Source organism: Rhinatrema bivittatum, chromosome 11, assembly GCF_901001135.1.
Source record: "Rhinatrema bivittatum chromosome 11, aRhiBiv1.1, whole genome shotgun sequence".
Taxonomy (NCBI): Eukaryota; Metazoa; Chordata; class Amphibia; order Gymnophiona; family Rhinatrematidae; genus Rhinatrema; species Rhinatrema bivittatum.
The window spans coordinates 52215298-52229427 of NC_042625.1; the positions used below are offsets into that span (position 1 = coordinate 52215298).

Genomic DNA, 14130 nt, shown 5'->3' on the forward strand with positions numbered 1-14130 from the left:
TTACTACGTCCAGCATGAGACGGGTGCCTCAGGGAAAGCGGTTGGCACCCCAGTCCAATGACATGGGACTGGGGTGCCTCCCCATGGGAGTCCTCACACCCAGGATGTGCAACAGGTGCCCTAGGAAGAGAGACTCCATGTGGCTCTTAATCCGGAACATGGAAGGATCCTTAGGGCATTAGGCGCCACGGTATCTTTAAACCGGGGTATGGGCGGAGTCTCTGAGGGGGAGGAACTCCGTGGTACCCTTAACACCGGGGTATGGGAGGGGCTCCATAGTATCCTTACACCGGGGAATGAGCGAGGTCTCTGGGGGTGAATAATTTATATATTTACATATAGACAGTATTTACAGCAATTCCGGGGACACAAAACCTATGTTCGGCCCCACCCCTCGGCGGAATGACGTCAGGCATCCGCATCGCGCTTTCCAATGACGTCGCAGCTGCGCTTCCCTTAAAGGGCCGACGAGCGGCATTGAGAGGGAGTAGGGGAGGCTTTGTTTATAGTCATACGGGCCCCGGGGGAGGGGAGGCGCAGGACCGGGAGGAATGAGGGAGAGGGGGCGGTCTCGACATTGGTTCTCCCGCATCCCCTGAGCCGGACCGAAACAGCAGGAAATGAAGAGCCCGAGAGAAGGCGAGGGAGCGGAAGAGCCGCCCGACCAGCAGCCAACAGGTCAGCGGCAGACCCTTGAACCTCTTGGGAACTGGGGATAGCGCCTGTTCCCACCTCCAAGAGCAGCGCTACATTATTGCCCCCGCCCCCATGAAAGAGGTTACATTACTGCCACCACCTCCACCTGCAGGACTACATTATTACCCCCCCCCCCCCCGCCTTAAAAATAGGCCCTCCCCTCCCAAGGGCTGGGTTACATTACTGTCCCCACCCCCACGAATGAGGTTACATCACTGCAACCACCTCCACCTGCAGGACTACATTACTGCCCCCTGCTCCTCCCTCTTCCAAGAGCTGGGCTACATTACTGCCCCCATCTCCAAGGGCAGCGATACATTACTGCCCCCACACCCGTTTCCACTTCCATGAGATGGGCTGCATTCCTATCCCCTGCCCCTTCTGCCTCCCCCAACGAAGAGCTACGTTACTGTCCCTGACTCTCAGTTACTACAGGACTGAGCCCATGACTGGAGGGAGTAGATGGGTTTTTTCCTGCTGCATTGCTGTTTGTCTTCACAGATGAGCACATCCGGTTGAAGGTGCCCGTGATTCAGCAGATGTATCATTGGGACTGTGGTCTGGCCTGTTCCAGGATGGTTCTGCAGTAAGTGCCATTCTTTTGCACTGTTGAATTAACTGACCTGAAACTGCTATAAATAAAGGGACTTTGGTAACATAGCACATTCTAAAAATAGAATTATCAGATTTTATTTGTATGGCGTTCCCCTACCCGGACCAGTCCAGACAGCTGGGTTTTGCCTCCCTTCCAGCAGATGGAGACAGAGAAAGTTTTGAAGGCACCGCCTCTTAACCTGGTGTGCCACCTGCACCACTTCAGTATTTCTCTGTCTCCACCAGATGGATGTGGTGCAAAACCTGCTTTGTACCTAGATTAAAAAAAAAACAATCTTCTGGGAGATTGTGAGGCCCTGGGGGGCTCATTCCTCCCAGTCAAAGGTGTTAATAAGCAAGGGCCGGGGACCCCAAATTTACTCTGGTTGGTGCGCCGGGGATGATAGCTAGGGGACTGGCTCCCCCCCCCCAGCATGGTGCCCGAGAGAGCCTCTGCCATTCACTGTACAGGGAAGTATTTTAGTGTCATTTTCTCTTGTTTGGGATTAAAGTTATTTAAAAAAAAAAAAAGGTCTTAGAGCGGGCTGAGCAGCAGGCAGTTTTTGGGAGTGGTTTTCTCTCTCCTGCCCCATGTTCTCCGGGCTCCCGGTCGATGGGGTAAGTCTCTGCCAAGGCTCCCTCCTACTCAGGCGCATCCCTCGTGATGGTCTCCTGCGACCTCATGCCGCACTTGTGCCACTGCTCCTCCTGCGGGGAGAGGTTCCCACGGCGCGTGCAGTCGGGCACTTGTTCCCAGTGCCTCCCCGGTGGAGAGGCTGTACCTGTTGAACCGCATCAGACTCCGTGCCGCTGCACAAAGCGCAGCCAGCCCATCCTGTTCCCTCTGGCGAGGCCAACCCATTCCCAATGGCTAAACGTACAGGGCCTACGGCACGGGACTTGGATGGGGGGCCTCCCAGTAAATGGGCCAAGTCCTCTGAGACTCTGGGGGCTCCTAGGGTCTGCACAGTCCGGACCCCTGAGGGGCATGGCCCCAAGGGGCCCTTTTCATCAGGGGATCCGGATTCGGGGTCCCCTCCTTAGGATCCAGCAGATGATTTCTTGGCCCCCGATAGACCAGGTCCCAGAGGGACAGGACCCAGATGCCCCTCCTGCTTTGGAGGGTGACTCTCCCAGGTTGTCTGCTTGTTCCAAAGGTAGGAACTTAGCCCCCTCATTCCACATGTTCGGGAATTGAGGTCCCGCAGGAAGATCGTCCTGGACTCTGTGGATCCTGTCATGGCTAGGCTGCAAAAGCTGGCTACCACGCTCCCCTTTCACCGGATGGGGCAGCAGTTGGTATCCTGGGAGTGGGACACTCCAGACAAGGGTTTGAAGGTCAGCAGGGCTATGGATAAGATATATCTGCTGTCTGAAAAAACATTGGAGCTGCTCAGGGTGTCGAAGGTTGATGACTCTGTATCCGCGGTCACCAAGAGAACTACGATTCCAGTTGCTGGGTCCACAGCCCTGAAGGACCTCTAAACCACAAACTTGAGGTTTACCTCAAGGGGATTTTTGACGTCTCCTCCCTGGGCATTTGGGCTGCAGTATGCAGCAGCTTCATGCTCCACGCCAGCTTAAGGTGGGTCCTACAGTTGCAGAGCGCTAAGGACCTGTCACCGGGGGAGTCGGAACAAGCAGAGCGCTTGGAAGCAGCGGTAGCCTATGGGGCGGACGCCTTGTATGATCCTATCCGCACCTCTTCCGGGACCATGGTATCTGTGGCTTCGGCCCGACTACTCTTGTGATTATGCAATTGGTCTGCGGATGCATCTTCTAAGGAGCAACTGGGGGCTCTATCTTTCAAGGGCAAATTCCTCTTTGGAGAAGACCTGGAACAGATGATCAAGCAGCTCGGAGATAACAAGGTGCGTAAGTTACCGGAGGATAGACCCAAGACCTCTAGGGGTTTTCAACCTGTCTGCTCACGCTTTCAGAGCCAAAGACGTTTCTGCCAGAGAAGAGTTCCAAGTGCTAGCCAGCGACAGACTTTGGGGAGGTCTCAGCCCTGGTCCCAGTCCTTTTGTAACAGCAGGACCAGCCAAGATGGACCAGGACAGGGTTCGTGCTGGCAAAAATCATCGCCATGAGGAATGGCTGGTTCACTCCTCGACTCTTCCCGTCTGGGGTCGGCTGACCCTCTACGAGGATTAGGCCAAAATCACCTCTGAACATTGGGTCCTCAGTGTTATAAAGCACGGCTTCACTTTAGAATTTGCTCGCCCTTTAAGAATCCTGTTCATGGTCTCCCCCTGCATGTCTGCGGCAAAGAAGTGCATAGTCCACCAGACCATCCAAAGACTGTGGATGTTGGGGGCCATTGTTCCCGTCCCTATGGAAGAGCAGGGGCAGATGTTACTCCATTTATTTCATTGTCCTAAAGAAGGAGGGGACCTTTTGGCCCATCCTGGAGCTGCAGAAGGTGAACAGAGTGCCCCGCTATAGCAGTTGTCCATAGCTGAGAATTCCTGGTCTCTCTAAACCTCACGGAGGCGTATCTACACATTGGGATATGCCAAGATCACCAGAGGTATCTCAGGTTCAAGATCCTTGAAGAACATTTTCAGTTTTGCACTCTTCCTTTCGGCCTCGCTACAGCTCCAAGCACTTTCACCAAAGTCATGATGGTGGCGGTAGTGCTATGGAAGCAGGGGATTCTTGTCCACCTGTACTTGGACGACTGGCTCATCTGAGCAAAGTCCCGAGATCTTTGTCGTCTTGCGGTGGAGGCCGTAGGACCCTCTTCCAGTCCTTGGGCTGGGTAGTCAACCTCGTCAAGAGCCACCTTGCACCCTCACAGGTCTTGGAGCTCTTGGAGGCAAAGTTCAATACCCGGGCTGGAAGGAGGACCACATGTTCAAGCTGTTTTCGCAGATCCAGAGATTTCTGGATATGTAGAACCCCCCCCCCCCCCCCCCCACAGCATGGCATTACCTACAGGTCTTTGGTTCCACAGCCTCCACCCTGGATTTGGTTCCATGGGTGTTTTGCTCATATGTGACCTCTTCAGGTGGGACCCCAGGTCAGAACAGTTTACTTCCTCTTCCGCTGACGGAGCCTGCCAGATCCAGACTCTCATGGTGGCTGTATCGGGAGCATTTGGCCTGTGGTGTGAACCTCGAGCTACTGCATTGGGTCATGGTGACAACCGACATCGGCCTCTCTAGTTGGGGCAGTGTGCCAATCTTTATTAGTGTAGGAGCAGTGGACAGAGGAGGAGGCCTCCTGGTCCATCAATCGCCAGGAGACCAGGGCGGTGAGATTGGCGCTCATGGAGTTTCTCCCTCTGTTGCAGAATCGAGTGGTTCGAATTCTGTCAGACAATGCGACCATGGTGGCCTACAACAATTGCCCTGGAAGCGGACCTACTCATGACTTGGATGGAGCAGAACTTAGCAATTTTGGTGGCGTCTCACATTGCGAGATCCGACAACATCCAAGCAGACTTCCTCACTCGTCAGCAACCGGACCCGGGAGAGTGGGAGCTCTCCAAGGAGGCAATGACGCTCATTTTGCGCAGGTGGGGAACTCCTCACATCGATCTGATGGCGACGAGGGAGAATGCCAAGGCCCCATGCTTCTTCAGTCGCAGAAGGTAACATAGGGCAGAAGGCATAAATGCCCTAATTCTACCTTGGCCAACCGAGGTGCTAGGGTACGTGTTTTCCTCCTTGGCCTCTTGTGAGCAAGGTTCTAATAAGAATAGAATGTCACCCGGGATGGGTGATTCTTGTTGCTCGGAGTGGCCCAGAAGGCCTTGGTTTGTGGATCTAATCAACCTTGCCTGATGCTGGGTCATCTACAGAATCTGCTCCGACAAGGTCCCATATTTTTCGATCAAGTGGATCGCTTTTGTCTAGCAGCCTTGCTTTTGAAAGGCGGACTCTGAGGAAGAAGGGATATTCGGAAGACGTGATTTCCACACTGTTGCAAGCTCAAAAAACCTCTGCTTACTTAGCCTGTCAGAGTATGGCGGGTCTTTGAGTCTTGGTGTACGGAACACACGTTGCATCGGTGATGCAGATCCTGGCGTTCCTGCAGCGGGGTCTGACGAAGGGCCTATCTTATAGTTCCCTGTGAGTCCAAGTCTCTCAGCTCTGAGCTGTTTACAAGGCAAGCTTCATGGGACCAGTTTGGCAGCTCATCCAGATGTTAGCTGTTTCCTGCGAGGGGTGAAACACTTGAAGCCTCCGGCTTGCCAGGTTTGTCGTCCCCCCCCCCCCCCCGGAGATTAAATCTTGTTCTCAGAAGCCTGTACACCGCTCCTTTTGAACCTCTGAGGAAGGCTTCAATCAAAGATCTTACTCTGAAGGTAGTCTTCTTGGTGGCTATCTGTTCTGCCTGGCGGGTCTCAAGAGCTACAAGCCCTGCCCTGTAGAGACCCTTTTCTGTGGATTACGGATTTGGGGGTGTCATTGCGAGCGGTCCCTTCCTTCTTGCCTAAGGTGGTCTCCACCTTTCATTTGAACCAAGCTGTGGAGCTCCCAGCTTTTATGGATCTGGAGCTTGGTTCGCCTCGCGCTTCGGAGTTGAGACTTCTGGATGTTCGCTGCACCCTGCTGCAATACCTGGAGGGAACTAACAGCTTCAGGATGTCTGACCACCTTTTCGTCCTCTGGAGTGGTCCCAGAAGAGGGCAGAAAGCCTCTAAAGCCAATGTTGCTAGGTGGTTAAAGGAAGCGATCATGTCCGCTCACATTTCCTGTGGTCGTCCCCTTCCATAAGGGTTAAAGGCTCATTCGACACGTTCCCAGGTGACCTCTTGGGCAGAATCTCAGATGGTGTTGCCTCAGGAGATTTGCAGAGCGGCTACTTGGAAGTCTTTGCATACCTTTTCCAGACACTACTGTTTGGATGTCCAGACATCCACAATTTTGGGGCAAGTGTTCTTCGAGTAGGACTCTCACAGTCCCAACCCGGTTAGGGAAGCTTTGGCACATCTCAGCTGTCTGGACTGATCCGGGTACGTACAGGGAAAGTAAAATTCATTCTTACCTGCTAATTTTCGTTCCTGTAGTCCCACAGATCAGTCCAAACGCCCGCCTGGGAGAGTGGAAAAGCATGGAGAGTCCGCTCGTCCTGTCTGTATTTCTTATTTATTTTATTTATTTATTTATTTATAGATTCTTTTATACCGCGGTACGTATAGACATACATCACCTCTGTTTACATTCTTACCTCTTTGTGCATCTCTGAAGAATGGCACAGGTTCTTTTTTCTGATGGTTATTGGTTTTTCTTACCTTATTCCTCTGCTCGTTTATGGGAAAGGTTGTGTTCAAAGTTTTAGGTGAATTTTATCTCGCTTGGGTACAGATTTATACTGAAGTGGTGCAGGTGGCACACCAGGTTAAGAGGCAGTGCCTTCAAAACTTTATCTACTGGAAGGGGAGGCAAAACCCAGCTGTCTGGACTGATCTGTGGTACTACAAGAACGAAAATTAGCAGGTAAGAACCAATTTTCCTTTTGTTTCTGTGGCTATGAAACGTGTTGTAAACCTAAGTTGTACTATTTGCCTGAGTCACAGGGATTTTTTTTTTTTTTTTTTTTGTGGTCCTGCTTGGCATTGGTTCTCCTACAGCAGTGTGAGTTGCTGCCTTGATGGCTTTGTCTGGTGCCTTCTCTTCGCAGGTACTTGAATCAGCTGAGTGAAGCTGAGTTTCAGATGGCCCTGCAGGAGCTGCACCTCAGTAAGAGTATCTGGACTATTGACCTGGCCTACCTGATGTGGCACTTTGGCGTGAAACACAGACTCTGCACGCGGACCCTCGGGGTGGACAAGGGCTACAAGAACCAGGTCAGGCGCACTCCAGCCCCCACCAAAGCCAGAGCTCTCTCGTTGCTGATGCGAGATAAACCTTTTATTATTCTCTCTGCTCAGTCTTTCTATAGGAAACATTTTGACACAGAAGAGAACAGAGTGAACCAGCTATTTGCACAAGCAAAAGCTAGTGGGGTGCTAGTGGAGAAACGGTGAGATTTCTTTTCTCCTTCATCCTTTTGCATTTCTTTTCAGTGATTCAGTTCCTTGTTCACACACAGTGAGGAAGTAGCTGTGGCGAGTTAACAATGTTTCCAGGCTTTGCACCAGTTCTTGGAGTAGAAACACGCCTTCTCAGTCTGCATGGTTAACTGTTGCCTGCTTTGTGCAGAGCACATGCAAAGGGTGGAAACGTCATCTTTGTATGTACTCCTTAACTGGCAGCACACCCCCTCCTCGAACAGAAATCCTCAGTGCAGCTAAGTCACGTGCCGAGGAACAATGCATTGAGCCCGCTGGTTTCATGGGGGTGAAGCGCTGCTTTTGGTGTCTAGTGATCCCTGATCCTGTGCTCATTCCTGGGCTCTTCTGTAGAAGTTGGTGTTACCAGTGACATCCAAGCACCAATGTAGGCTCTCAAACTGTTACTCCTGGGGGAATTCTGCGCACAAAAACTTAAAATTCTGCAAACTTTATATTGGTCAAAATAACACAATTTACATGACAGTCTTTAAGTAATTACATTTTAAATTACAGAAAAGTTATTACTTAAAGAAGCATAATTTTAAATATTTTGAGCAGAATTTCCCTAGAAATTCTCTGTAAGAGTGACCCTTCCACTTCCTCTCCCTACTCCCCTGGCCACTTTGCCCTTTCAGGGCCCAACTCCTCCACCTGCCAGTATCTTCTCCCTTTCACCTCTAGGCTCAATCCCTTCCACTCTATTGCCAGTCCCAGACTTTGACCCCATTCTCAGTACTGCCCCTCACACAGGCTCCCTCTGTCCCTCCCTCTCTCTCTGGTACACATACACACACCCTCATACAGGCTCCCTCACTCTCTCGCACACACGCCAGCCCCTCATACAGGGCCCTCTTTCTTGCATACACACCCACACAAGCTCCCTTTCTCTCACTCTCATTCTCACTCTCTCTCACACACACACACACACACCTTCATAATCTCCTCATATAGGCTCCCTCTCTCTGGCACCCGCAGTCAAGCATATCCCCCCCCCACCCCCTCAAGCTCTCTCGCCTCCCATGCTCTTACACCCTCCTGCTCTCACCCTCTCCTCTCACACCCCTCTCCCTGCTCTCTCACCCTCTCCTCTCTCTCACACACATTCACTCTCACTGGGGCTTTCATCTTGGCCACGAATGATGCGTCGGGGCCTTCATCTTCGCACGGTCTGTTCGCAGCATGCCAGGGTCTCCTCTGCCATTTTCCGCAGTAGTGCAGATTTCCCCCCAGGACTAAACTGTGCTGTTAGTAGTGTGATCACTGGGGGAAAAAGGGGGCTCGGGCATATCATTCAGTTACCAGATACAGCTGTGCAGCTTTGGGTTTTAGCTGGTAGCAGATAACTTTGGCTTCCTCTGGGCCCCCCCCAGGGGGGGAGAGGGAACAGTTACTTGATTCTGTTAGGATTGTAAAAAAAAAACCAAAAAAAACCTACTACTCAGCAAGAGGGAATAACTTAAGAGAGATGGGCCAGGGAAGCTGTCTGCTGGTGGCAGTATCCTCCTGGTACATGGGGAGGGTGTGGAGGGCTGGGCCAGGAAGGCCACCTGCTGGTAGTATCTTCCTTCTCCCAGCCTTATGTACCAGAAGTGTTGTGATCTGGAGTGATGGACCAGGGACACTGTCTGAAGGCACCCATGTCCTGCTAGCATGAGAGATTAGGGGGACTTGGGTGTCCACTCCCTGAGCAGAAAGGAAATCCAGTGAGCCTCTAACCTTAATGGCCCCCCTTCTGACTCTGAATAGATTACAGGGGGAGGTGCAGAGCAATGTGGAGGCCACAATGTGTGGATGGGTTTTTGCCAGCTGAGGTTAGGGGCACTCCTGCATAATGAGGCTTTCTTCAACTTGGCAAGAATAGCTTCAACAACCAGCATGAAAACAAATAAGATTAGAAGTATATCGCTACGGAGGGGCTTCCCCAGATTCCTTCCTGGGTGGTTAATCACTCAGCCACACTTGTGGAATAAGCTGCATACATGTAGGTGCTTGGTAATAAAACTTGCTGCCTCTCAACCTTCTCTGCAGGACCGTGACAGTACAGGACCTGCAGCAGCACCTGGCACAGGGCCACATCGCTATTGTCTTGGTGAATGCGGTACTGCTGCTGTGTGACCTCTGCTCCAGCCCAGTCAAATACTGCTGCTTCCTCCCCATTGGCCAGAAGTGCTTCTGCAGAAGCCCAGACTATCAGGGCCATTTTGTGGTATTGTGTGGCTACAACAAATCCACGGAGAGTATCTTCTACAACAATCCAGCCTATGCAGATCGTGAGTATTTGACTGAAAAACCCCATGGAACAGTCTCCAGAGAGATCTATGGCTCATTATCTGCCTAGTTTACTTGTTAAAATTGACAGTAACAAAAGTTTAGACTTTGCTATTGGTCCTAAAGCTTTGATAGTCTCCTGGTTATTGTATTCACCAGAGGGCCCTTGCAGCTGTGATCACATGTGCTATGCAGTCAGAACATTGTTTTCCAAAGCTGCTCAGATTCCAGGGCCTGTTTCACCTGTGCACTGCGCTCATGGAAAGGGAACCCTTAGCAATCACCGTTCTGTGCAGGTCACTATTAAACTCTGATGTGACTTGAACTGATTCAAACTAAGACTTGACTAGGGTCCTGGATTGTAGGAAGGCTGACCTCACGGTGAGGGGGAGACCCTAGTGGGATTCTTTGGTCTGACATGAAAAGGAAGGCAGGTTAGCAAGGAAAGATGGTACCAGCATTCAGAAACCAGAGGCAGAAGAAAGGATGCTTAGCAGAAAGCAGACAACTTAGCCAGGCCCATCAATTAAAAAAAAAAAAAAAAAAAGAAAAAGAGAACTCCTTTAGATGTAGGAGAGGCTAAAACCAAAGGGGGACTCTAAGCTAAAGAGAAAGCCAAGTCCTTTGTTTGGTATTTACAGAGAAGGAGGTACTAGAAAGTTACACAAGTGAGAGCAGCTGCGGCCATGGCCCCCTTATAGATGGAGGGGGCAGATGTAGTGTCCCTGTACAGGAAGTGGAAAACCACAGAGCTGTAAGACGGTCAGTAGGGGGCACAAAATCCTAAAGGGAAAGGGTTGCAGGAGTGGCTGGGATTCTCCATGGCTCTGCTCTGCTCACCTGCAGGAACGTGCAGCACCAGCATCAGGAACTTTGAGGACGCCAGGCGCAGCTATGGCACAGACGAGGACATTCTCTTCATCTATGTGGACAGCTGACCTCTCTGCTTGGACACTGCTGCTTGCTTTGAGGTCGGTGGGGTCAGCACAGCAGCTTATCTTGGGATATGTGGGATCAGCAAGGTGGAAGAAGTTGCGTCACCTACTGCAACACTACGTGCAACTTTACTCCCAAGGCACAAATGCATTTCTGCGTCAGGGAAAATGATCGGAGGCAAAACAGCAACCCTTTGGCCAAGAATAATAACTAGCAGAGGCTGAAGGAAGTGTTGCCGCTGGAGGGCCTGCTTTCAGAGAAGCAACTACATTTCCATTATAAAATGGAAGTCAATGGTTTTTTTTTTTTTAATATAAAAGTGGTAAAAGAAAATGTTGATGTCTCATTAGCTATTGTCTTATGAGTTGTCATTAGATGCCTTTGAACACCTTTTATTCTGATATTTATGTGCCTATCCACATAATGCTGAAGGCAGGTTACAGTCTCCTTGGTATTCAGGTACAAATCCCTCTTCTACCATCACCACCCCTTCCACCCTAGAGTTTACCATCTAAGTAGGTACCTGAGGCTACAGGAGAGGAGACTTGCCGAAGGTCATAAGGAGTCTCGGTGGGGGAAGTGAGATCTGAACTCTGGTTCTCAGCCCACTACTGCCCCTCCCTCTTTCCCACCAGCTTCCTTTAGTGCACGATACAGTACTCCATGCAAGGGTGACACTGAGCTCTGCATTTTTTATTTATTTTTAAACAAATCGAAACTTGCACTTTCTCTCAAGGGGGGAGAATAATCACCAGAAACCAATATAGACTCTGCCTTTGGGGAAGTCCATGTCTGATTATTCACACTTAAGAAATGTTGAAATAAGTCCAAATCTGCTGTGATGTTCACTTCCTCGCCTATTGGGCATACATCACTACATAGTATCACGTGGGCAGCAGCAGGTCAGAGGCGAAGAGCAGCCTATGGAGGACAAGGCAGCAAAGGGAGAAATGAAGGTGGCTTGACGGAGTCGTTCAAGAAGTGGGTGATCTGGGAGATGGCTTGGTCAGGGGAACTGCAGTTAGTATGTTGGATTTCCCAGTGCATGCATATAGCTCTTGCTGCATAAGTTAACCCACTGCAATAGCTGGCTCCAGTGTATGCGGGTGCTTTGTACTTGTGTTTGAAAATCCACCGAACTCGATGAGTGGCTCTTGTGAAAATTGCCTCCATGCCATGTATAACACAGATGGGGTGTGCAGCCAAGAGAGGGGAGGAGTAAGGTGTCTGCACTAAGGGTGGAAAGAGGACCAGTGTACTCATAGCTGGTGAGGAGAGAGATGGATGCATACCATGTGCATGTGTAATAGAAGAATGGCCCCAGCCTGAACTTTCAGTCACTTTTAAATAAGTTCATCACAAGTGCTTAACAGATCAATATCTCATAATTTATAATTAAACGTTTATTATCATTCTTCCTTGGTTCTAGGTTTCTGTTTACTGGTTATTTGTGCTGAAAACATTAGCTGTTATTGAAATGTCAAGGTGCTTCTGAGTTTTGTTTGCTGTTCATTAATTTACCTCTTGTTCTTTGCACTTACTCCGTACATACTTGAGGGAGAAGAGGACAAAGCATCTGTGGAACAGTAGGAGCGTTGTTTGTCTTTTCCCATAGGATTTTAAATTATTTGCCTCTGTTTAACCCTGCAGTGAACAGTGCCCACAGACTCTGGGCATGGCCACTGCAGGGTACTGGATAGGGGAGGGGGCTTATCTAGGTAGATTCTCTTTGTGTCCTTAAGAGGGGGGATGAAACCCTGGGGAGCAAAGAGTGGAGTCGGACTCTCCAAAGTCTAGAGCTGAGCTATTGCACAAGTGGAACACGCTGGGCTCACTGTACTGTATGCATTTGCTTCCTGCTGTTCAAACAGAAGTCTTGCTAAATCTTTAAACTTGTAAGAATAGGGAAACCCTGTCTGGCATGTGGCAGTGTGAACAGTCAACTTTTTTTTCTTAATTAAATGACTGATGTGAAAATGATCATGGAAGTATGTTGTGTGTGTGTGTAGCTTCTTGGTGTAAGAAAACCACCACATCCTGGGCATTGTGCTCTCACCCATGCAGATACCAAACTGGCTGGCACTGTGCATTAACCCTAGGAAGCTGCTAGGGTTTGACTCAGCTGTGGCACAGACGGCCTGTGATGCTGGCAGGATTTTTGTCCTGAAAGGGATGGTCAGAGCTCATCTAATGTAAGAATTTAAAAAATGAATGTGAAGACAATGGTAATGTAGGAAAGGATAGTGAAGTATCTGGAATCGAGCAGATTGCAGGATCTGAGGCAGTATGGTTTTAGCAGAGGGAGATAGCATCAAACAGATGTAATCAATTTCTTTTGACTGGGTGAGCAGTGGAGGGGTTTACACTTATTTATGAAAACATTTCTAGGCTTTTACCATTGCCTAACAAGAGGCATAGAATGGTTTAGGGCTGGCTCCCAAGATGGCTGACTGGGTTAGAACCTGGTGGAAGGAGAGAGAGTAGCAGTAAATGGTGCCGCAGGCACCAAGCATCTGCTGCCTGCGGCATGCAGGCAGCAGATGCTTGGTGCCTCAGTACTGGGCCTCATTCCATTGGAGAAATTACTTCCCTGATAATTTCGTTTTCCTTAATGTAGACAGATGGACTCAGGACCAATGGATTGTGCTCCCCTGCCAACAGAGGGAGACGGATTCAGGTTTCAAAGCTGCATTCACCCTGCAGTGACCTCAGCACTTCAGTATTCTCTTCAAAAGCCACTGTGGACATACTATTGAAAAAAAACTTGATTAAAAACAGATAACCATAACAGTACTCAACCAAACACTGAACCACAGTAAGATTATAAGTGGCCTGATCTAGGAGCTGGATGACAGTTTACCCATAATCTCTTGGAATTGAAAACCACTCCATGGGTGAATCCTTGGCAGCAGGATGCTCAGTCCATCTGTCTACACTAAAGAAAATAAAACTATCAGGTAAGTAATTCTCCATTTCCTAACATATAGCCAGATGGACTCAGGCTCAATGGTATGTACAAAAGCTGCTACTGATCGGGGTGGAAGGCTGCCCGTGGTCGGGTTAATACCGCCCTTGCAAAGGCTGCGTCTTCTCATTCGAACCTGGAAAAGGTGTGAAGATGGGACCACATCGCAGCTCGGCAGATATCAACGGGACAGCAGTCTAACTTCCGCCCATGAGACTGGCTGAGCCCTGGTGGAATGAGCTTTAACCTGAGAAGGTAATGGCTTTCCTGCCTCCCCATAGGCTCCCGTGACCACCTCCTTTATCCAGCGGGCTATGATAGCCCGCGAAGCTGGTTCGCTCTGCTTTCTTCCACTGTGAAGGACAAACTGGCAGTCCATCTTTAGGACCAGTTCTGAAACTTCTAGATACTGCACTAAGAGTCTACTGCCATTCAAATGATGGAGGAGGCAGTATTCTTCCGCATCCCTGTGCTTATCTAGGGATAACAACAAAATGGACTGATTCAAATGAAACTCTTGGGCAAGAAGAATGGAACGGTACAAAGCTGTAACGCTCCTGGAATCATCCAGAGGAATGGTCCCCGACACAATGCCTGCAGTTCAGAGATGCGACAGGCTGAGCATATGGCCACCAGGAACACCGATTTCAAGGTTAATAAAAGC

At 49.9% G+C, this 14130-nt stretch overlaps 1 protein-coding gene across 1 annotated transcript; it reads left to right on the plus strand.

The window, feature by feature from the left end:
* Window positions 1-330: 330 nt before the first annotated feature.
* Window positions 331-12481, plus strand: LOC115100984 (protein GUCD1-like). Its single transcript, XM_029620120.1, has 6 exons — window positions 331-678; window positions 1198-1282; window positions 6925-7090; window positions 7175-7266; window positions 9326-9567; window positions 10412-12481. The coding sequence occupies exons 1-6, from the start codon at window positions 621-623 to the stop codon at window positions 10501-10503; spliced, it is 735 nt and encodes a 244-aa protein (XP_029475980.1). The 5' UTR covers window positions 331-620; the 3' UTR covers window positions 10504-12481.
* The last annotated feature ends 1649 nt before the right edge of the window (window positions 12482-14130 follow it).